Here is a 22,181-nt window from a genome sequence, read left to right on the forward strand (position 1 = left end):
TCGAGACGGGAATAATTTGAAGAACAGATGTGAGGAAAGGTACAGAGAAATGTCTGCAGGATCATAATTAGCACCGGCCTCCATCATCTGTAAATGGAAGAAGTTTGGAACCACGGGACCCTTCCTAGAGCGGGCTCAGCCAAACTGAGCGATCAAGAGAGAAGGGCCTTAGTCAGGGAGGTGACCAAGAACCTGATGGTTACTCTGAAAGAGCTCCAGCATTTCTCAGTGGAGATACGAGAACCTTCCAGAAGAACAACCATCTCTTTAGCACTTCACCAATCAGGCCTGTATGGTAGAGTGGCATCATGCTCCAAAAGACTCAAAGCTGTAATTGGTGCTAAAGGTTTTTCAACAAAGTATTAAGCAAAAGCTGTGAATACTTATGTAAATGTGATTTTTTTCATTTTATATTTCTAATAAATTTGCAAAGATTTCAAACAAATTCCTTTCATGTTGTCATTATGGGGTTTTATTTGTAGAACATTGAGGAAAATAATGAATTTATTTTAATGTGGAAATAAGAATCTTACATAACATGCACCATATACACAGTAAAAGTACAGTATTCAGACAAATTTGGAATTAAATTAATTTTAGGATCCTGTTATTTTAGGATGGTTTATGGTTGTTGTTGTTTTTTTTTTAACTTCACATACTAAATAAATTCCATAGGTTGTAGTTACATTTCCATTGTTTCTCAAGCACTCACATACAGAATAGTACACTATTAAATTTTCTTAAATGCTTTATGAATGTTGTTCTTATAAAATTTATATAGTTTTATAAGATGTCCTGAAGATGCCCTGTTTGTGCACATGCCTAGACTTACAAGCCTCTCTTCCTCTTCTCTTCTTCACCTCTCTGTTGCCATGGCTACTACAGGCGGTTGCCAAGTGAGGAGGACGGCTCAGTGTCAAGTAATGGATCCGGGAAGCTGAATACCAGCAAGAACTCATCAGCCCGAAGGACAACCACTGGCAGCAGCACCAAGAATGGCAAGGATGACCTGCACAAGAGGAGCACCAAGGGTGAGCAGGAGGAGGAGGAGGGAGGATGGAAGGGAGGTAGGGAGGGTGGAGTAGAGTTAAAAGAGGGAAAAAGTAAAGAATGAGAATTGGAGAGATAGAGAGGTAAAGGAGAAGAAGGACAAATGATGGATACACAAATGATAACAGAGAAAAAGCTGTCTCACCTTTTCTTTGTGTTTAAATAGTAACATGCCACTGCAGTAAAAAGAAACTGCTGATGACCGTGTATTAAAACACACACTTGCATAACTCATGTACACACCAAAGGACACTTAATATGAGCTAATGAAGTGCACATGAGCAAAATAAGTGAACACACTCATACACAGAGTGACTCAGCCTCCTGCTGCATCATGTAACTGTCAGTGACGACGCATACTCTCATGTGTCTTTTTACTCACACACACACACACACACAGACTTGTATGGCTGTCAAATTGAAAACATTGCTAGACATAATGCATTCCCTAACCCTTATCCTAACCCTAACTATTCCAACTAAATGCAGAACATTGACCCTAACCCTAACCTAAACCCAACAAAGTCTTAAAAGAGTGAGAGAACATAGGGACCAACCTCATGCTCTCAACCTCAGTCTGCTCAAACCGGTCCTCACTCTGCTTTCAATACATTCAGAAACACACATACACACACACGTTCACCTTCAGTGGATACCAGCGTACTACTCGAATCAAAAGAGACATTTGAGATTTTTTTCTTTCAGTATTTCAGGTGTTTTATTTGCCTTAACTCATTCCAGGACTTGAAGGTTTATAAATATAAGTTAAAACCCAGTCATTCAATAATTCTTAATCATCAAATTAATTTGAGTAGAATTATAGAAGCTAGGTGGAACGAGAGATATGACAGCACACTGTCACATTAGGTGTGATTCAGAACCATACAACCCACAGCATATGGTTTGTGTATTGGCAAATGACTAACTGTTAAACCTGTGACACTCAGACGGAACCTCTTCCCAGGAGAACATAAAAACTGTGTAGCAATTAAAAACATTACACGCACTGTAGTTCTGAGTAAAGAATTTACTTTTCCCCCAAACTCTTTATTTGGTTCTGGCATATTAGCAGTAATGTTTATAAAAACCCAGGTCTCATAGGCCATCATAAACTTTAACTGCTTTTATTATTAATTTATTATTAAATATATTGTTGATACTAGTTTACATTTCAGTTGCAAGGTGATGTATTTCCAACATCCAGCGTCCACCCTAACCTCCTCACGCACATCACCCAACTACTGTCATAGATACTATACTGTACATAAGATCTTAGTGTTGGTCCTAATACCCCTGTGGGCACAAATAACATACTGTATGGACTCATTTGTTACAGAAGTACAGTCCAATGGGCTGCACAGCCAGCTACACTGTAGATATTTACTGAAACAATGGCACAACAATAGGCTTGATATGTCAGACTACTGTACAGACTGTCTAACTAAACTGTCAGTGATTGAGTTGCACTGTGGGTATTGCGTTGTAGGAGACTTTACACTAAAAAGAAAGAAAAAGATTCTTATGCAGACCTCTACAGATTATAGGCTGCACATGATTTCATCCACAGTGCTTGTTGTCAATGATGACAGTAAATGTACTGCATCTGCGATATGTAGATCAGAAGTGCTTGCTGCTGCTTCTACGGCAACGTGACTCGATCTCTTTTCCATGAGCAAAATAATGTTCACTGTAATTTGTGGAGAAGCAGAGGAGAAGATGAGTAATTGTTTTTTTTTCTCATTACTGTACTACATTATGGGCCAAAAATCAACTGAAGTAGTATTTATAGGAAAAAAACGGAAGGAGAACAGACTAAATTGTTTTCTCTGTTAAAGGAAATTGAAGATTAATAAGAGAATAAGTCAGCTCAGATGTGTAATTCTGAAGGAAACAATGGTTGCACACAGCATCTTATAAAATACAATCAAATATATTACAGAAAGATGAAATTCAACACTTGAATAAAAAAAATGTTTCTGTTAGCCATAATCAGATATAACTGCTTTTACGGTAAGACAGCTTCAGGAACACAACATTGTACTGATATGTGGCCAAAGATGTTTCTTCTGCATTTGTTAGGATGTTGACATTTTAGGAAAATAGCAGATTTGCTTTCCTGCCAAGACTAAGAAAACACACGCATGTGTATGTTAAGTGAAGCTACTGTGGATTTAGAAGCTGCTTAGCTTAGCTTAGCATTAAGACTGGAAGCAGACATAAACAGCTAGTGTGGCACCTTCAACGCTCAGCAATAAAAACTGATTATTCTTTACACAATTAAAAATGGAAAAAAAAGACAGATTGTATAGTTTTAAGGGAGTTATGTTCCTGAATTTCTTCTCTGCAAGCTGAGTCCTGATGTAAAACGGTTGAAAAACTCTTGGCTCGGTGCAGATGGGAAAGTGGTATCCATTATTGGTTTTTATCTAGGTTTTCATTTACAGAAGTGTCTCTTCTTTAAGGCCTGCTGTAGATCAATAGTGTCACCAATATCACCAAAGGTAGCATACATCATATTCTTTGACACCAGTGAAGGAATTGGTTAAATGAAGTGCATATGACTGGTGTGTGTAGATGGAAAGTATTCCATAAATAACTATCTTAGTCTTTTTCATTTGCCAATTCATTTTCCAACTATTATTATTGAGGATTAATGTAGTATGAACATGATAATAACTTTGACAAAAGATCATTCATAGATTCTTGTGGAAATCAGTAAATCAGCCAGTAAATATAAAGTGTGGATAGGGTTAGTTATGCTTAAGTTGGACATGGACCGTGCAAGTCTCTTCATCGCGTGATGCTCCATCACTCATGTTCTTTAAGATGAAGTACAGAACTCTAAAAATAGGTTGGTTTAAGAGAAGGTTGCAATTGAAAAATGTTTTATAAGTTTTTTTTTTTTTACTACAGGGACCTTTAGCAGTTAACAACAGTTAACAATAGAAAACTCACCTCCATTAACTGAACGTGTAGATAAACAGAAAGAATGAGAGAGAAACACAAACACAGCGATTTAATTATAGACACTGGTCTATCTACAAGTAGCTTGTACTTAATATGCATAGTATTTACAGAAAGAAATCTATAAATAAATAAAATAGCCTTGTTGGTAGTGTGGCTAGAAATTCTTTAAACACAGTGTCCTTTGTAACAGTTGCTGGAATTGGTTTGTATTTTTCTGTAATACAAACATGTATTTTGTGCCAACCAAGAAAGGCAGATACTGTTGGGATAGTGTGTTCTAACACCACTCAGTCATCTCAGGAACAATCTTTGATTGACACGACAGGCCAGTATTCATCATTTGCTGTGATCATAGTAGAATATTGTGGCAGCACTTCAATGGCAGGAGTCTGTATTCAGAGCACATATTTTCTACACGTACTGTCGTGGTCTCTGAGTGGGTTCATAGCCTCCCCTCCTCTTGATACTGTACCACCTGTCCTGACCCTATTCGTCACACTCTGATAGGCCATGCAGGAACAGCAACAAATAAAGTAGACTGAGCTTCAGCCGCCATGAATGGTGGCAGTGTGGGTTTGGAGTTAAGTTAATGGCCCTACAACGATGCAGTCTGCCATATGATGTCAGGCAAGCAGTGAGTCACAGTGGACCCTGTACAACACAACACTGTCCATCTGCTGCTGTGTACACATATAAATACAAAGAGCTGCATGTACTGTAAAAAGCAGAGGATACGCAACACACATCTGCTTTCTCATTAGGGGAAACAGCATCAAGCTGCACAGAGTTGTGTTTTGAATTTCTGAGCCATGGGTCATTAACACAGTTTGTAATGTATAATGTCTGTATTCAAAGAAGTAAATCATTAGAGTCAAATTTAAAAAAAGCTCATTATTTTGAGTACTTGGTGGCTTAGTATGGCCAAATTAGGCATGGAAAAAAGAAAACGCATCAGGAAATGATTGGACCTTCAGCCACAACCCCTTCATGCTGGTCAAATTTGGTGCTGAAAAAAAAACTGTATAATTAAGGATAATGATGACTCAGTGAACAAGAACCTTGTGTCAAAATTGGTATCATGGTGCCTAGAAACAGCCTAAAGCTTAGTGTAATAAGACACATGAGATGACTGTGGACCTCTGGTCGCACCCAAACTCACATCCCTTCTTCCTATTAATATAGCAGCTGACAAGTGACTGGAAATGGGAGACTAACTCATCATCTGTACCATTAGGAGAGCTCATCATCAGGCAGGAAACTAATTTTAGGACCAGAATACCCCTTTGATACTTAAAATGTTAAAATAGATTTGTTTACTCTGTGCTTCAAACTTGTTTAATAGGCTAAATGACAATTACACTCAGAGGACAGAACACAGTTGCTGTGTGTAACATTGAACACAGCAGGACTCTCCCTCTCTGCTTAATAACCAGCTTGTCTTCCTCTTCTTTTCAGACCCATATGAAGACCATTCAGGCTCTCTACGTCTCATTACCATTAAACCCATGACGGCCCAGCCAACCTACTCCTACCCCTCCTCCTCGTCCCACAGCCAAGACTCTGTGGTCCTCAATGGGGAAGTGAGTCTGTGTACACTATTGTACTGCATACATTGTGAGTGAATTTCTTCTTCTGTGTTTGAGAGTTGGTAGTTCTCTCAATTTATCTCTAGTTGAATTCATGCATGGATAGAAGAACAAAACATTGTGTCAGCGTTCCCTGCATATACAAATGCCAATTTATACTGTTTCACAGTTTATGTCCATACTCTAATCCCTAGTGTTACCCAATACCTAATACATCAGGTCTACTGTAATTTGCAACCTATAAAGCAGCATTAGACATAGACAGTTCTTATATCAGTCCCAATATTTCCCACCATATACTGTACACACACTTTCACACTTTATCATGGTCAGCTGTGGCGTGAGTCTGCAGTAATAGCTAGAATATCATCATCATTAGTCACACAGATACATGTGTGACTCAGAGTGAGTCACATGTAGCATGTTTGGTTTAAGTTCATGTTTGAAATTGTTAAAACTTTCTGTCATTAATTCTTTAATAAACTCAATAAACCTTTTTCTACAGTATGTCCAAATATTATGTCAGCTGTAATACCACAGTATCTGTTGTTATGACTGAGAAAGTGAAAAGTTAGATAAGCTAATAAATAGACATATCGTTCAAGGTAAGTGGTTAAAGAATTCTGGTAATAGCTAAAACTAATATGGATGAAACAAAAACACAAATGAATTAGGGTGGAAAACCTAAGGTTAGTAGGTAAATGGTTGAATTGGTTTATTGTAATTGATAAACAGTCGAATAGCCAATAGTAAAGGGTAAATGTTAAAAAACTGGAAGTAATAAATAGAAAAGTAAAAGCATTTTGTATGAATTAATCCTTCTCCAATCTGAAAATGGACAGTAAAGTTGGATGAAAAGATATCGTAACAATTAAAAGGTCAGTTAACATCTCATTTGTATCACACATAAAAATATTCATCATTCCTCAGTTGAGGAGCTCTTCCTCAGGAAGAGCTGTTATCCTGCTCTTCCTCTCTTGTAGTATTATCATCATCATTTCTTATGAGTTTGCCTGTTATGTTGTTACCAGAATCTCAATTCCTCCTCTCTCATTGTAATACCTCACACTTTTAGTTACTTTCTCTCCCATCCAGCCTGTCACCTTTTATCTTCACTTTCCTTCCAATTCCACCTTAATCTTAATTAATTTATTAATGAGAAGACCAGAAAATTCATTCAGGGGCTTTCTGGATTTCCAGTAAATCTGCCATTGATTATTGTACTTCAGCAGAAAATATCATGTTTTGGGTGTGAAACAGTCTTTGATTACTGATGACTCGAGGGAATGTTTGTTAAAAAAGAGTGATGTGCACTGGAAAGAATGAACAAAAAAAAAGTTTGGTTCCTCTGAGTGTAAAGGGTCAGCTGAGCACTTACATTTAATGTTTGCAGGTGAACCATGGTGGACTGAAGCAAAAGTCAGACATCGAGCACTACAGGAACAAACTGCGTCAGAAAGCCAGGAGAAAGGGCTACGGAGAGTTTTCCCTGTCTGAGAGCAACAGCCACGCTTACAGTCATCGTGACAACAGACACAGTCGACACAACACTGGAGGCAAGGAACCAATGACCGCTGAAGAGAAGAGGGCGTCGTTTGCAGGATGTCATAAGAGGTATGTAACGTCTTTTTAATCAAACCCTTCCTTGATCCTCACAGTCATAAAAAAAGGTTTGTCAATCCCAGAATTACAGGATAAGACTTCAATATTAAAGCAGATCCCTATTTCATTATTAAAGTGTATGACATGATTCTATTTTTGTTCCATTTCATTTCATCAATATTCAAGCAGTAAACTAGTTACCTAAGTGCTTTACCACAGACTGCTCCAGGTAGGCACAATGTGTCTTATCCTTATGAAATTGTTTTTGGAATTATTGTCATGATTATTTTTTTGTTGAATAAATATCATGTTTTATATAAATTGTATTTTTAATCAAGACCTATAGATTTATTAGTGATCTGTAGCTTTAGAGCATAGTTGCTAAGCAACACATAAGGAGTGAGTGACTTTTGGTCAGCACATTATTATTTTACATTTCATACAAGTGCCTTTTGCTTCTAACTGATTTAACACATTTACACGATTCATGAATACTTTTATAAAATATAATAAAAAAGACCTTTTGGCTTGGCATTAGTAGTTTGATAGATAAAGTGATGTATGTCCCAGATGCAGACAACAGAAACACCCAACATTAGGTAACACTAGGGTTTAATTTATTACATTGATTTACAATAAATTACAATTAGCTTTATTGTGCCAAGTGCCAAGTGCTTTACTTTATTTTCTTTCTACTATTTATTACCGAGGAAAACTTGTTTCCAAACTAGATATGTAATAAATCCTGACTGGTCCACAGTTGTTTTTAGATGCAGCCAAAACAATGATCTTTAGGCTTTAGACAGAATTATCAAATTTTCTGTAAATATGAATAAAACATTAGTCTTTCTCCACACTAATTAAAGGTATTAAAGTTACAATATGCAACTTAGCTAGTGAAAGGATGACACTGAATCACAGTTCCTTCTCTCCCGGCTCCACTACACTTGTCTGTCATCTGCTACGCTCCACCATGCTCTGCACAGCTTCTCAAGTAGTAGTCATTATCAAACTACTATTAAAAGGTTTTGCAAAACCTACTAATCATGCAGAAATCATGTCAATTCTGTATTTAGATAGAAGTATAGATATCTTTGCTTTCTGTGTCTGTAACTTCAGCTAATGCAATGACAGCACCTCTTCACTAAGAAATATTACTTCTCAAAAATACTCACAAAATGTTGTGTACTGTAGCCTTAGGTCTAAAAAACTGGAATGAGTCTTTAACTTGTTGTTTAAACTCCCAAATCTCCCTTTTCTGCTCAATATAGAGGATATGGCCTCTGTTTCAACAGTTCTCTACCTAAGCCCCTGAGCTGTATAGTTACAGGGCTATGAGTGTTTTTTGTCACACCTGTCTACCAGGTACTCCCACCCACGGGAGCCAACCTACTGGAGCAGGCAGTCTTTGAGCAGCCCAAGCCCAGTGGAAACAGAGATGGACCTGCTGGTGCTGAGAGAAAGATCCAGGAGAGGCATCCGCAACAATGGCTACGATGTGAGTAACTAGACCTTATGATAGAGGCCAAGTCAATGTTCTTTTTACTATTTAGAAGCACTGAGACAAAAATAAAGCCAGCAGAGCTGCAGTAATAAAGTCATTATGAAGATTAAGGAAACATGACTATAACCTCGAACTTTTAACTCCAGAAATTATAAAATATTCCCAGCTGCAGGATCACGCAAAACTTCTGCAACAAACTTTAAGTGTAAAGTGCTCAGGACCAACCTGTGACCGGGTGATTCCTACACAGGAATGATGAAACCATAAATGAATCTTCATTCCTCCAGTTGGGTCACATAATGGTTGTGACAAAGCAAAGCTCTGCCACTTTGTCAAACTCATAAAATAATCTCCTGAGAGCATTTTAAATTTAATCCTTTCTTCCCCTCCTTTACTCTAGCTCTGACGCTCTGGGCTCATGCGTAGAGAATTAACAATTTACCTTTCGATGAACTTTATAAACCTGCAGCAAACAGGGAGATAAAGACAGGGAAGTCAGAAGAAGGAGGAGGAGGAAAATTGACAAAAAAATGAGAAATCCTTCACTTTTAACAACAGCAGAGGATGGTGAGAGAAGAAAGATGGAGAGAGGAGGAGATAAAATGGGGACAGAGTGTGAGTGAAATCTCTTTATGCTGCTTCTCCGCTGCGCCGCAGTAACAGCATCAGCATCAGCGGTGCTACCTAGCTGCATGTCAATGACTCTGAATATGATTATAGCCTATTCATAGATTCAGATGGGAGGCTTGATAGTGGTTAATAGCTTTGGATGCACCAAACTGTTTGAAATGGCAAAAAGAGAACCCAATGTGTGCCTGCATGTGTGCAGTAAGTATGGATCTTATCAGTTTGCCTTTCATGCTGTAGTGGCTGAAAGCAACCAGCTGTTCAGTGTTTTTGTTGGTTTGAGGCATTAGCTGGTGTTAGTTGGTATGCAGTGTGTTATGAATGGGCAATAACTAATTATACTGTATTTAGTAGAGTCCAGATATGATGATCAGATTGTGTTATTTTATTTCACTGCACTTTTGCCCAAATTAATCAGAGAAAGCTGTAATTGAAAACTGGAAAAGTTTATTCCTAAAGATTTTACACATCTGAAGTGTTTTGTCTGATGTCAATTAGGTTTAAGAGTAACATACATTTATTTACTTTCATGTTTATGATTCAAACATTTCCAGTGTTATTCAGTATCTTTTAATATGAGATTATATTAAGTTCAGGCATATTATCAAGCTAACATGTAGGTGTGGAGGAGCATAAAAATAGGTAATCCTACAAATGGAGGTCTAGCTCTAGTATATATATATATTTAAAGTATCATTTTAAAATATTTTTTTTTTTATCAAATATCAATTTTGAGTGCTCCTCTAGTCTAATTGAGATCAAACTTAATAAACACATCAATCCTAAACATAGTTTTTTCTAAAAATACATATAGTGGTATCATGGTTTATCTATTTAATGCTGTTGAGTTAAATCCACATATGCAGATGGCAAGTGTTGTTGAAGTAGCATTTTGGAACCAGTGTTGTAGAGAAACTGTTTGGCAGTAAATCCAAAGAAATATATGGACATACTGTAAAATAAATGTAATGTAAATAATGTATTAATAAAGCAAGACTGCAGGCGAAGCAGCTTCACAGAGAGTCAAGGACTGACAATTCTAACTGAATATTAGAGGGAAAACTGTGAAGAAAGTGTTTGTTAAGTTGAGATGTCTTTACTTTCCTTCCTGAAATCTGGTTCATTTTTTGTGACCTTCTGCTCCTGACCAGCTGCACCTAATGCACAACTAGAGGAAGAGAGCTTTCTCCCATTTACTCAGTGTGTGTGTGTATGTTCTTCACAGGGAGAACCTGAACCTTTTGAGGAGACCAACGTGGACCATCTGATGACCTCTCTGGGCTACGGAGGTGGATCCACTGGCACTGGGAAGGGCAGCTTGGGGGTGAAAGCTCACCGTGGCTCCGATTCGTCCACACTCAGCTCTCAGCCATCCATTGATGAGGTCCGCACACAGATGCATATGTTGCTAGGCAACGCCTTCAGCCTGGCCCCTCCAGACCACGACCCACCTTCCCCTCCGACCAAGTAAATTCATGTTTTTCTTAGATGATTTATTTCTTAGCACATCTGCATGATTTACAGTTTTGTGTAGGAAAGAAGAGGGAGAGATGGCCTGACACACAGTTTGAACTTAGCCGAACTTAGCAAAAGAGAAAACAGCCCACTCCCAAGCTGTTTTTCTCAGAGTTTGGTAGATTTATTTGAACATATAACGCCTTCTTTGTCTTTTTAACTTTAAAAATCTTCTCATCAGCAGCCACCACCATCACCACCACCATCCCCACAGAGCTTACAACCCTTCCCACACTAGCCACTACAGTGACGGAGTGACCAGCGCCCCGGGAACCATGAACCATCCCTGTGGAGGCAGGCAGAGGAGCACGGGCTATGAGGACATGCACCAGTGTAGTCTACCTAAACCAGTAAGCACTACACAGTCACAGCACTGACACAAGACATTTAGAAAGTCCAGTATTCAATATGAAGTTGAACACGGACAAGAAACAGAAAAGAAGACAACCTCCCTGGACATGGCTGGAAGAGTAGAAAAGATTCTAGATTAAGAAAATTGGTAGAAAAAGAACCAAAAGTCTCATTAGGAGCTACTAGAAGAGCTGCATTGCAGTGACTTTGTGGAAAAGACATGATATGAAATTATTAGGTTAAGGCAAATAAAGACATACATATAAATGTATTCAATGTGGAATAGGAATCTTTTTTAAGTAAAAAGGGTACCAGCACTTCTAGCCATCTCGGTATTTATAGAGAGGGGAAGTTGTATTCTTTTTTGATCTTTTAAATGTTTGCACACAGAGACTTGTACAGAGTGTTTAAGCCTTTAGAAAAGCTGCCGTTACTGCTGTCAGTGTGTATGCTACGAACAGCTGATCAGCAAGGGAGAAGCTTTGCAGAGATTAAAGAGACTGAGGACTGAACACCCACCAACAAATAAAGTTGCCTTATCTAGCTTGAATTAGTATGTCTTCTAGATCATCTATGTTGTGCTCTAACCAGGCAGACATCTGATTCCCTAGCTCTTTATTTGTCAGCACTGGTTTAATGTTCCTTCATCATCTTTAGATTAAGGTTGTTTTGTGTATTTTGTGCTTATACTGCCGGGTGCAGATGTCAAACTGATGCATAAATTACGTTATTTGTTTCTGCAGGGCTTTCGCTTCACACAGCTTCCTGATATGGGCATTGGTTCTCCCCCGCCCCTCATCCCCTCAAGACCAGGCCCACCACCTGGAACCTCTCTACGATGGTAACCACCAACACTGATAGATAAGGACTTGAATAATAAAAATATATTAAAAACAACTTAAAACATGTAAATTGTGAAATTAATTACTAATCAACAGGGATCAGTTTGCACCATCTGAAAAAAAGACATGATTCAGACTAAAGGAAATGTTTTAACTCACACAGAAAAACATGTTAACCGGGTCCAAGCTAAACACCGATGTGGTGATGAAAGTTTGAAACTGTATTTACATGTATTCATGTGTCGAGAACCAGAAAGACATTCACACATAAAACTTTATCTCTGTGTTTTACATGTGGCTTTTAAAATCACTGCTCAGCAACATAACATGGAGTATTAAAAACATTGTATAATTATTAGCAGAGAGCTCACAGGAGAATACAGAGTGAAAAAAACGCAACAGAATATTAATCAGCATCATTTGAACTGACTGCCCTCCACATCCACTTTCTATCTGTGCCTCTCACTTCTCTTTCTCAGGCCCATATGTTACTGTGCATCATTAGAACTGAACAGAGTGTTCATTTAAATGCTGTTGCCTTGTGCACTGTGTTGCTGGGCACTTTAGCACTGCAGAGAGAGCAACCGGCTGTTGAGAGGAGAGAGGCATGTTCGCCATCTAGTGGTTAAAATTTTAAAATATCACTTGGGTTCTAGCCCACTCACAAGAAACAATAGAGAAAATATCATTTTTGTTATTTTGAATACCATTTACAGACACAGCTGTCAGAACTCTGTAATAACTGCTGATTACATTTTAAATCAGAACTATGTTTGTCAAAATTGCGGCTTTAACACTGGAAACATCAGTTTACTGTTTAATTAAGTGTTCAGTTTGTCACACATCAGCTGCCCTGTGTCCTCAGAAAAGAAAGCTGTAGCCTGTTAAGTCCATTTTAGTGTGCACAGCGCATAATGTTCCACAGATCGGGCAGTAACATCGTCTGTCCTCCAGTCTTTTACTGTAGCTGGTGCAATTAGAATGCAGAGGAGGATGCTTTGCAAAATTGCTAGCAATATTGTTTTGTACACAGAAAGTAGTAATGAGGCTCTGGATAAACAGATGTATCTAGGATTTTAATTATGGGCCCAAATGCCATAATTTTTTTTTCCAAATGTCAGGACTGCCAAGAATTGTCCCAAAAATATTTTAATGATTTGGATCGGATTGGATTTTCTGTTAATTTCCCTTCACCAGATGAAGGTCTACAGGCTATTTTAATGTCTTCTTCAACTTAAGCACTTCTAATATTTGTTACCCTAAAAGTCTGCAAATGGAAAAATATTAAAACTAAATAGAATTAGCATATAAAGTAATAATTTTCATATTAGTTGTACAATGTAAACGTCAAATTCTCCAACTCCTGTAAACTTCGGCTTCTGTATTTTTTGTCTCTATATATGTTTTCATAGCAACATGTGAAAATACCAACCTATGTCATAATCAGTACAGTATATCACAATCTATATGTTTTAATTAGCATAGAATCATGCCTTCAGTGCAACATTTGATTGAGTTTTAAAATTTCCAACCCCTCCATGCAGTGTTTAAGGCCTATTTGCATTGTTTGCAGCCATTATTTCTTCTCTTTTATTTTGCATTGTGTGACATTAACATAACATTTTTTGACATTAACATCTGTCCCTCCTCTTCATTAACAGTTCCACCCCTGATGTTAGCTTGAAGCCTCGAGTGTCCGAGACCTCAGACCTACAGGCCCAGCAGCACAACGGTGCCCCCTATCTGCCACTTTCCAGGACCCCCTTCCCTGCTGTCACAGTCGATCAGTCCATCACCACCTACTCAGGTAAGACAGAATGGTAGGACACTAAAATGCAAACATAATAGGTGAAGTTTATTCATTGGATAAAGCCATGATTACATCTCACAGGAAACCCAATAACAGCAGTCTATGCTATATCAGCTAATCGCCCTGGTTACTCTGACTACTTCGTCATGTCACCGCCGTCCTCATACCGAAGCCCGTCCTGGATGTCGTACCCACCTGAGCCAGAAGACCTGCCGAGGCAATGGAATGACACACCGGTGAGAAACATACCTCACTGAGCTCCTCTGTGGTTTCATACATGAAGAGCTGTGATCATTTTCTGTTAAAGCTTTTTTCCAGTGTGAAGAGCAGTTCTTCTTTTCTCCCTAGCAGAACTCACGTCACCTTGAAACCATATGCTGAAGTCATCTGCCTGTGATACTAAGTGGTAAGTACAGACAGCTTGGTGGGTCAACTCATCTCAGCCCTACTGTTACACAATGTCAAGTTTGTCTAGTGATTAAGGGCTTTTGTTTAATTTGTATTCATTTAGGATTTAGCATTATTTTCCTTTGTATTTCAATTCTTATTTATGGTACCCAAAGACCGTAGACGCTTGGTACTTGGTACACATCGGACAATGAGGACTACTTGGCTGACTTCAGATATTTATGATTCAAATTTGAATGCAGAAGTTTTTAATCATTATTAATGCAGCAATAAATGTTTGTATTTCTCTCTAACTGAGACAAATCAGCATATTTTCCTAAACATATTTCAGTCTTCGACAGGGTTACTAGCGGGAAATTGACTCCATACACACAAAGTGACAAATGGAAACTGGCTCTTTCGTTAAGTACTTTGTACGTTTAGAGTCCTTTCACTGATTTTATCAACCATATTACACAGATGTCCCCTTGTAGCTAAAGTATGATTTTCACAGTGTACAATTACACTCAGAACTTAAACCACAACATTTAAAACATAGTTTGAAAGCATTACAAAGCAGCTTTGTAATGTTTTTCAAGAGCTACGACAATAGGTCATAAAAGGTAATTACACATGAATAATTGTAGTTTTGTCATTTTAAACGAGCCTGTGAAAAATAATCCTGATAACAAAATGATGATTGTTCTTCTTCTGGTCAAATAGCCTTTGGCAAGTTATTCCATCCGGGCAGTAAAAACATTATCTTAATCTGAGCTCAGATTGCAGACCAGCCTGCAGGTGAAAGGCTGACAATATCAGGTGTCTGCAGTGGTGCGCATAGGAAGGCAATGTTGCACCTGGACTGATCCAGTTTAAAAGGTTTTTTCAAATGTAGAGGAAGTTTTGAAGCTAAACGCCGATGTGGTGATAAAAGTTTGAAACTGTATTTAAATGTATTTATGCGTTTATGCATATTGATTTGATAATAGCAGCTTTAAAGAAAATAATGATAGACCAGAGCAATCTCTTCAAATGACATTTTAACCTTAATTTTCATGTTTTAATTTCTTATTCTGAAATTCTGTATTTTTTAAAATTAGGTTATTACATCTTAATTTCACCGATGGGTAAATTTGCTATTTGAAAATACATCTAGTTACTATTTAAGCTGCTTTCAGTTATTTTCCATTGAAAACAGTTGACAGCACTGAGTGGCTACTTGCAGGGTTACTTTCAGGCAGCTGGTCCTTCAGACTGACAAATGCTTATCAGCACAAGCTTTTGTTCACCATAGCACATATTTCATTTAGTTCAGAGTTATCACTGAGGAGGAAAAGCTCTCCTTGGGTACAAGCAAAGCAGTCATATTAGCCTCACGCAGTTCATGCCAAAGATAAAGTTGCACCATTGCCTCCTATCTACTAACTCAAGCCATGGCTCTGACTATTACTCTGAAGAAGGTAGATAAAAGTGGATGGTGCAGCTAGCTTCCCCTATATTAAACTCTCCAGCTCTCTATCACCTCAAAGTTTAGCCCTGCTTAGATTATTTGCAACTGATCAATACATATTCACCAAAAGCCTAAAACACCACCACAACTGCTAAACAAAAATTTCTGACAGTACTTCATGAGTGAAACTTGTACTTTAATGTGTAAAGGGACGTCAGGTCTTATTCAGGTCACTCTCTGTTTTTTGCAGGTATGTCCATAGATGGGCAGAGGGCCTCCGCCTCCCTAAAAACTCACTGGAGCTTTATCCCCCCTCCTTTATACCGGCCTGGCCTTTTTCCCGTCTGCTTCATTCTGCACCGGTGTACCCCTTTTTCGCCAACATTATCTTCTCTGGCCTGGCCTCCATCTCCATCTGCGTCCTCCCTTTGCTCAACTTATCTGCAGCTCAAAGTTGTCCTTATCCTACAGAACTGCTCTGTCATATAAGCTCTTTCACCTGGTCAAAGCTCTGCTTCAGTCTCCTACCAATGCAAATGCTCTGCCATAATTCTGTTTCTCTCTTTCTCTATTCTGCTCCTTGAGCCCCTGGCCTCTCGGGCCCCTACTGGCCCATTTGGGCCCCTAGTCATTATCTCAGTATAGACTGCCTCTTCTGTGGTGACCACCTCTCTTCACCCAGAGGCCCCCCACACTGCTGAACTGAACTGAGCTGAGCTGAGCTGTGTAAAGCTGTACTGTGCTTCCCTGCATAACCCCAGACATGTGCAGTGTGGATGAACAGGGTGAGTACAGTACAGTGGGACATGCAGTGTGACAAGTCCTCTGCCCCAGCAATTATCATCCAGTAACGGCCATCTGCCCAGCACAAGGTGGTACATAGCGCTGCTTTGAGAGTATGGTAGCGCCCCAGCCATGGTCTGTAGTCTGTTCCTCCTCTGAACTGGACTGGGCTGGGCCATCCTGGAGGTCCCTCCTGAGGTCCATTATAAAGCCAGGAAAGCTGGACTGACTTAAAACTGTGCTTTTTTTTTTTGATGAATCCAAATTCCTATGTAAACCTTCTACAGCTGGTTAATATGTGTGTTTTAAACATAAGTAAGAGAAAAAAGCAAAAAAAAGGCCAAAAAAAAAAATCTTGTCTTGAGCCGTCTCAATTTCAGTTTTTGAATATTTGTGTGTGCTTTTGTCTTTTACTTTTGTGCATTGATTATTATCAATTGATTACTGTACAAAAAAAGATGTAGTGAGTGTTTCTCTTTCACTCACCTTATTTTAAGGCAAAAAAGTTATAACATTATTTGAAGCAAAGAAAACGGTGGCTTAGATGTCTGTGGTTATGATGGCATTTCTGTACTTTTGAAAAGATTTACTTCGTTTACCTTTTTCCTTCATCAGATTCAGCAAAGAAAACAAGAATTAGTCACCATGTTCTGTCAATCGTCTAATTATAAAGTTTTTGTCCGCTAATCATTATGCAGACCTGGGTCAAATACATACAATGAAAGTTTACTGATTGTAGTTGTGTGATTTTCAATTGAATCACATGTGTCAGATACCGTATGAGCACCTTCAGTATAAACATTCATTGTGCAAGGTGTTGGAGAAGAAGTGATTTAAGTTGTGATTTGACTCAGGTCTATAACAATTGTGTGAACACACCAGTATTCTTAGAAAAGTGTCTACTGTATTCTACTGTATATGGAACATTGACTTTTGGTTATTTGGGTCTTGATGAAGAGGAATGACTATTTGATCACTGGATTATGGTGTAGTACTGTTCACGAGAAGACTCGCCGGGCTCAGAAGAGCCATATGTAACGATTAAATGTATTACTGTATATAGGAGATGATTTAATGAAGAGATTTATGCAAGCAGTGTGTATGGGTGGGGGTACTTTGCTTGATGTTGTTCTGATACCATTTTCCTTTCTTTTAGTTTCACTCTGTTTATGATAGACTGTTTTTGAAACTCCTTGACTCGAAGGATGAAGGATACACATATTTTAGTATCATCTTGTTTCATAGTAATACGAACACAAAACATTTTAGAGATAGCATATTATACATGAAATGGCTTGAGAGTACAGAGTGAGATGCAGCAAGAAGGTACTTGGCTATGATATCTAACCTTGCATTTATAGTATTCTTTATGTTTGAACAAAGCTAATATAGCCATATTAGTAAAAAAAATGCAATGTTTAGTACAAAGAATGTCATAGTGAAAAATTATATTTACCCTCATTTTTTCTGAGGAGAACTGGAAATTTGTGCACACACTGTATGTTAGGCTCCTCATCATTTAGATGGTATTAAAGGAGATTATAGCCATATTAATTTCACCAAGTGGACATAAAACAGCTAAGATATACAGTGTTGTGTCAAAAGTGGCAAGTGATACCAAATGAGAGTATATTATATTACTGTAGACAGAAAATGGTGAGGAACAGAATAGAGGGATAGCATAGAATTGTAAAGATGTAAAGATCGTAAATATAGTCTAACATGAAATAAGCACTTTTATATTTCAAGCGCAAAACATGGAAGGAAAGAGCAAGTTCAGTGCAAAATGCTGTTATTTAGCAAAAACTATTTATACTCTAGAAATGTATTAAACATTGAAAAAATCTTTTCAATTAAGTAAAAATGTTAATGCTTAAAAAGAGTTAAAAAGTTTTGATACTTTTAAACCAATATATGACAAATCTTGTTTGGATCCTTAACGCAGTGGCTATAGCTACAGTTGATGACGCCAAAGACATGTGCACAGTGATATTTAGGAGAATTTGAGGACTTTAATGACCTGGGGAAGGATGTGAATCACGCAACACACTAATTAGCTAGTCAGATTCTCATATGTTTTGGAGCCAAATTTTATAAAACAAAACTGTGTTACACTAAATTAAACACTGGCTTTGAAACAATTGAAAAATAATTGAACTGAAAAAATAATGTAGGAATTTTGTTAAGAATCGCAGGGGACATTGTGGTCCTGATCCCACTAATTCTAAACTCCTGGCTACGGCCCTGCCTTTATGGCTTCAGATTTAAATTGCAACGACAATAGCAATATTTGTAATATACAAAAACAACAATGTGTCAAATGAAGCCCGTGTTTGTAAAGAAGCACAGATGATATGCTGTCTTCTTCTAGTTAATCTAAGATTCCTATTTTTTCTTAAATGTACACCTGCATAGGAAATATATTAATGTGGATATTTAGGGAAAAGAAAGCAAAACATCACAGAACTGGAGCAGCATGAGTGCACATGGTGCTATTGGTGTTTATTATCATTACTGGAATTTGCAGCAACCATCATATTGTAAATCACACTCTGTGGATGAAACTATATATGATTGAATAGAGAAGCCACTCTTGTTTGTCATTTTTTTTAACTCCATGATAAGAAAAGATGAGTTTTGTTTTTAGGCAGGAAACAGAAGAAGGAGACTTAATTCTCTTCTGTGCGATGATGTGCAATGTTTGTGCTTATATGCGGGTAGCGGCGAGATGCTTTTATTGACGATGGATACTAGATGAACTGACTGCCAGTGGTTTATTTCTGCCGTTTGAGCCACATCATGATGCTGTGACGTCATGGTGGCACTGATGATGTCATAATATCGTCACTCGGGTGTTGATGAGGTCACAGTGACTAAAACTATGATTGCTGTTGGATGTAGTTATGCAGAACAACTTTTGGTGAATTTAAACAATAAAGGCAAATTACAATTCTAGATGCTTGTTAGTTTCATGTTTAATTTATTATACAACAGATTTGTACTTTTGTGATGATTATGGTCAATATTATTACCTAATAATAAATACACTGCTGTGTGTGCCAAATGTACGGTAGCCTACAGATCCACTAGAGGGAGGCAGACACATATCGTGCAGGCCTCATCTTTAGGTCATTCAGACTCTACTGTGCTACAGTCAGTGATATGCAGGAAATTCAAACAGCAAGGAAAGAAAAAAACTTGTCTCTTCATTTATATGTTTATGTATGTATATTTCTTTCCACCAGGAGTCATATGTTAAAAAAAATACCATTGATTAAGTTTTAAGTTGAGGTAGTTATGAATAAAACATGCCCGGAGAATCATTTCTGTCCCTGAGATGAAGGTTGAGTTGTTGTAACTTTTAGCCTTCTAGCTATGACCTTCACTAAGCTGTTATTCAACGGGATGATGAAGACTGATTCCTGTAAACTGCAACAGACACAGCCATGACTCACAGTATAAATACCCCTGACACCACTGGACTGTAATCTGAAAGAGTAATAAGTCACTTTAAACTATGACATTTTTGCCCAAGTCGGTATTGTAATCAAATGAATGGAATATCTCAAAATATTAGTGCACAGGAAATCACTTCAGCGTCTGAGGCTAAAGTAACTAGATTAGCTTCACTTGTTTACCTGACCTTCATGGTGCAGAATGATGGACTGTATATGCAACTTTGATCTAAGAATATTTCAACATTTATCTTTTCAAAAGTTTCTCTGTGCCCCCCTTGAACACAAGTATATAGTATATTAGCACAATTGTGTGTTAACAGGTTTGCAAACCAATTAATTAATATGCAGAAAATACAGCTGTGTGAGGCAACTTGAAACTGCCAGTGCACTCACATTATAGAATAGATTATGTAGTCCAGTTAGTTCAGTATTAGTTCTGAACTTACAGTAAATATTCACCTTTTAGATTTTTTTAGGTCTCCACCTACTCATGAGGTAGATATCTGGCTAAAGTTGGTAAGGCAGCTGTCCACGGACCACAGGGTCAGTGGTTCAACTCACAGTCCATCCTGGCAACGCGTTGAAGTGTCCTTGGGCAAGACGCTGAACTCCAAGTTGCTCGTGCTGACACAGGTGAGCACCTTGCATTGCAGCCACCACCATCAGTGTGTGAGTGAGAATGGGTGAATGAGAAGCAACAATGTAAAGCGCTTTGTATAAAAGGTTTTTCAGTGCAAGCAACAGTCCTCTCTTCTTTTGTCAACGTAAAACCATAGATTTATGCACCTTTAAAATATTTAGCACTACCTCTTATCCAGTAGCTAAATGACCTGCTGTTCATGTACACCAGCTACTACAGGTTGTACTCAAACATGGCTTATCAACAATTTTTTGTAGTTTGACTGACACTTACGGATGGAAATTAGTTCAATGGGAGTTTTTGGGTTCTAGAAAAAAAAACAATGAGCTGAAAGACCCTAATACACAGAACTCAGGGGAACCCTTTATACATATACTTTATACAACATATTGTAGCCATCTTCCTCCAAAATCAACATAAAAAAATTAATTAGTGCAGCTTTAAGTCTTAGCCATTTTTTTTTTTTTTTTTACATTGGATCGTAATTTCTGAGGGTTGGGGGGGCTCATTTGGAAGATCTTAAATGAAGCTCAACATGCTCTTAAGGGTTGGGGGGGCTCATTTGGAAGATCTTAAATGAAGCTCAACATGCTCTTAAGGGCCTTGGGAAGCCTCGAAGGTGTCAGTGTACAGCTACCATTGTGCTTGCTCAAGTACTTGTGTTCATGATATTCCTCATGCTGTCTTGACTTTGGTCAGCTCGTCTCTCCAGTGTTAATCCCTTGTGCTCTCATGCGTCAAGTTGATACTCAGCTAAAACCTTCTGGATTTCATCCAGAACAGCAATTTTTGGCCAGCAGTTCCTCCAGTAGCTGTGTGTGTTTGTTTGTGTGTGTGTGTGTGTGTGTGTGTGCGCGCACATGCATGTGAGACCTGTTAAATGATGCTGTCAGCTTTCTATACCTTTGGCCCTTTGGTCTGTGTGGTAGGGCTTTGTAATGAGCAGGGCTTTACCCTGTGTGTGTAGATCGGAGTGTATATGTGTATGTGTGTGCCTAATTTCTCTAGCCAGTAATTAATGGCTAATCTCTCTAATTCAAACAAATGGGAGTTAAAAAGAGCTGAAGATCAGAGCATGATTTCAGGGCTTACACCACTCAGTGGAATCAAATTAACACACACACACACACACACACGGATCATTGAGTAAATTACAGTAGCACATGCAAAAGCAGCAACCCCACAATGGTTGTTCAGTCTTGTCCGAGTCAGTCTGTGTCAAGTCCAGCCTTCATTTCTCTATGCAGGTTTTTCTAGTACTTATTACTGATAGACAGGCTCCTTCTTTCTACTGCTGCTGCCATTGTCTACTAAGAGGGAGAGAAACAAACAGAGAAAAGGAGAAGAGTGAGGAGGAGGAGGAAAGCGAGTGATGGCAAGACAGAGGGCAAGAGGAAGAGAGAGAAACAGAAAGACAGAGAGAGAGGACAGTTTAGCCAGAGCTAATTAAGTTTGGACAAGCTCTCCGGGGAACCATTATGAAAGTCTTATCTGCTAATAAGAAAAAGAAGACACTGTAATTACAGTTCTATATACAGTACATAAGAAGGGGGATGAGGGAAGAGAAGGAAACATGCAGACAGGAGAAAGCTATCATTTACACAATGCA

The 22,181-nt window shown here is 38.3% G+C and overlaps 1 protein-coding gene across 2 annotated transcripts in view; it reads left to right on the forward strand.

Moving 5' to 3' along the window:
- Positions 1 to 19,429, forward strand: part of kiaa1549la (KIAA1549-like a) — a 96,258-nt gene extending 76,829 nt beyond the window's left edge. For both annotated transcript variants that reach the window (XM_067502257.1, XM_067502258.1), the window contains 11 exons: positions 886 to 1,031; positions 5,473 to 5,597; positions 6,997 to 7,217; positions 8,571 to 8,703; positions 10,562 to 10,803; positions 11,033 to 11,201; positions 11,946 to 12,043; positions 13,706 to 13,851; positions 13,936 to 14,090; positions 14,203 to 14,260; positions 15,942 to 19,429. In XM_067502257.1, coding sequence (XP_067358358.1) covers positions 886 to 1,031; positions 5,473 to 5,597; positions 6,997 to 7,217; positions 8,571 to 8,703; positions 10,562 to 10,803; positions 11,033 to 11,201; positions 11,946 to 12,043; positions 13,706 to 13,851; positions 13,936 to 14,090; positions 14,203 to 14,235 — 1,468 coding nt within the window. In that variant the 3' untranslated portion in view covers positions 14,236 to 14,260; positions 15,942 to 19,429. The remainder of the gene's footprint in view (positions 1 to 885; positions 1,032 to 5,472; positions 5,598 to 6,996; positions 7,218 to 8,570; positions 8,704 to 10,561; positions 10,804 to 11,032; positions 11,202 to 11,945; positions 12,044 to 13,705; positions 13,852 to 13,935; positions 14,091 to 14,202; positions 14,261 to 15,941) is intronic.
- Positions 19,430 to 22,181: the final 2,752 nt, after the last annotated feature.

This window comes from Channa argus, chromosome 4, assembly GCF_033026475.1.
Source record: "Channa argus isolate prfri chromosome 4, Channa argus male v1.0, whole genome shotgun sequence".
Taxonomy (NCBI): Eukaryota; Metazoa; Chordata; class Actinopteri; order Anabantiformes; family Channidae; genus Channa; species Channa argus.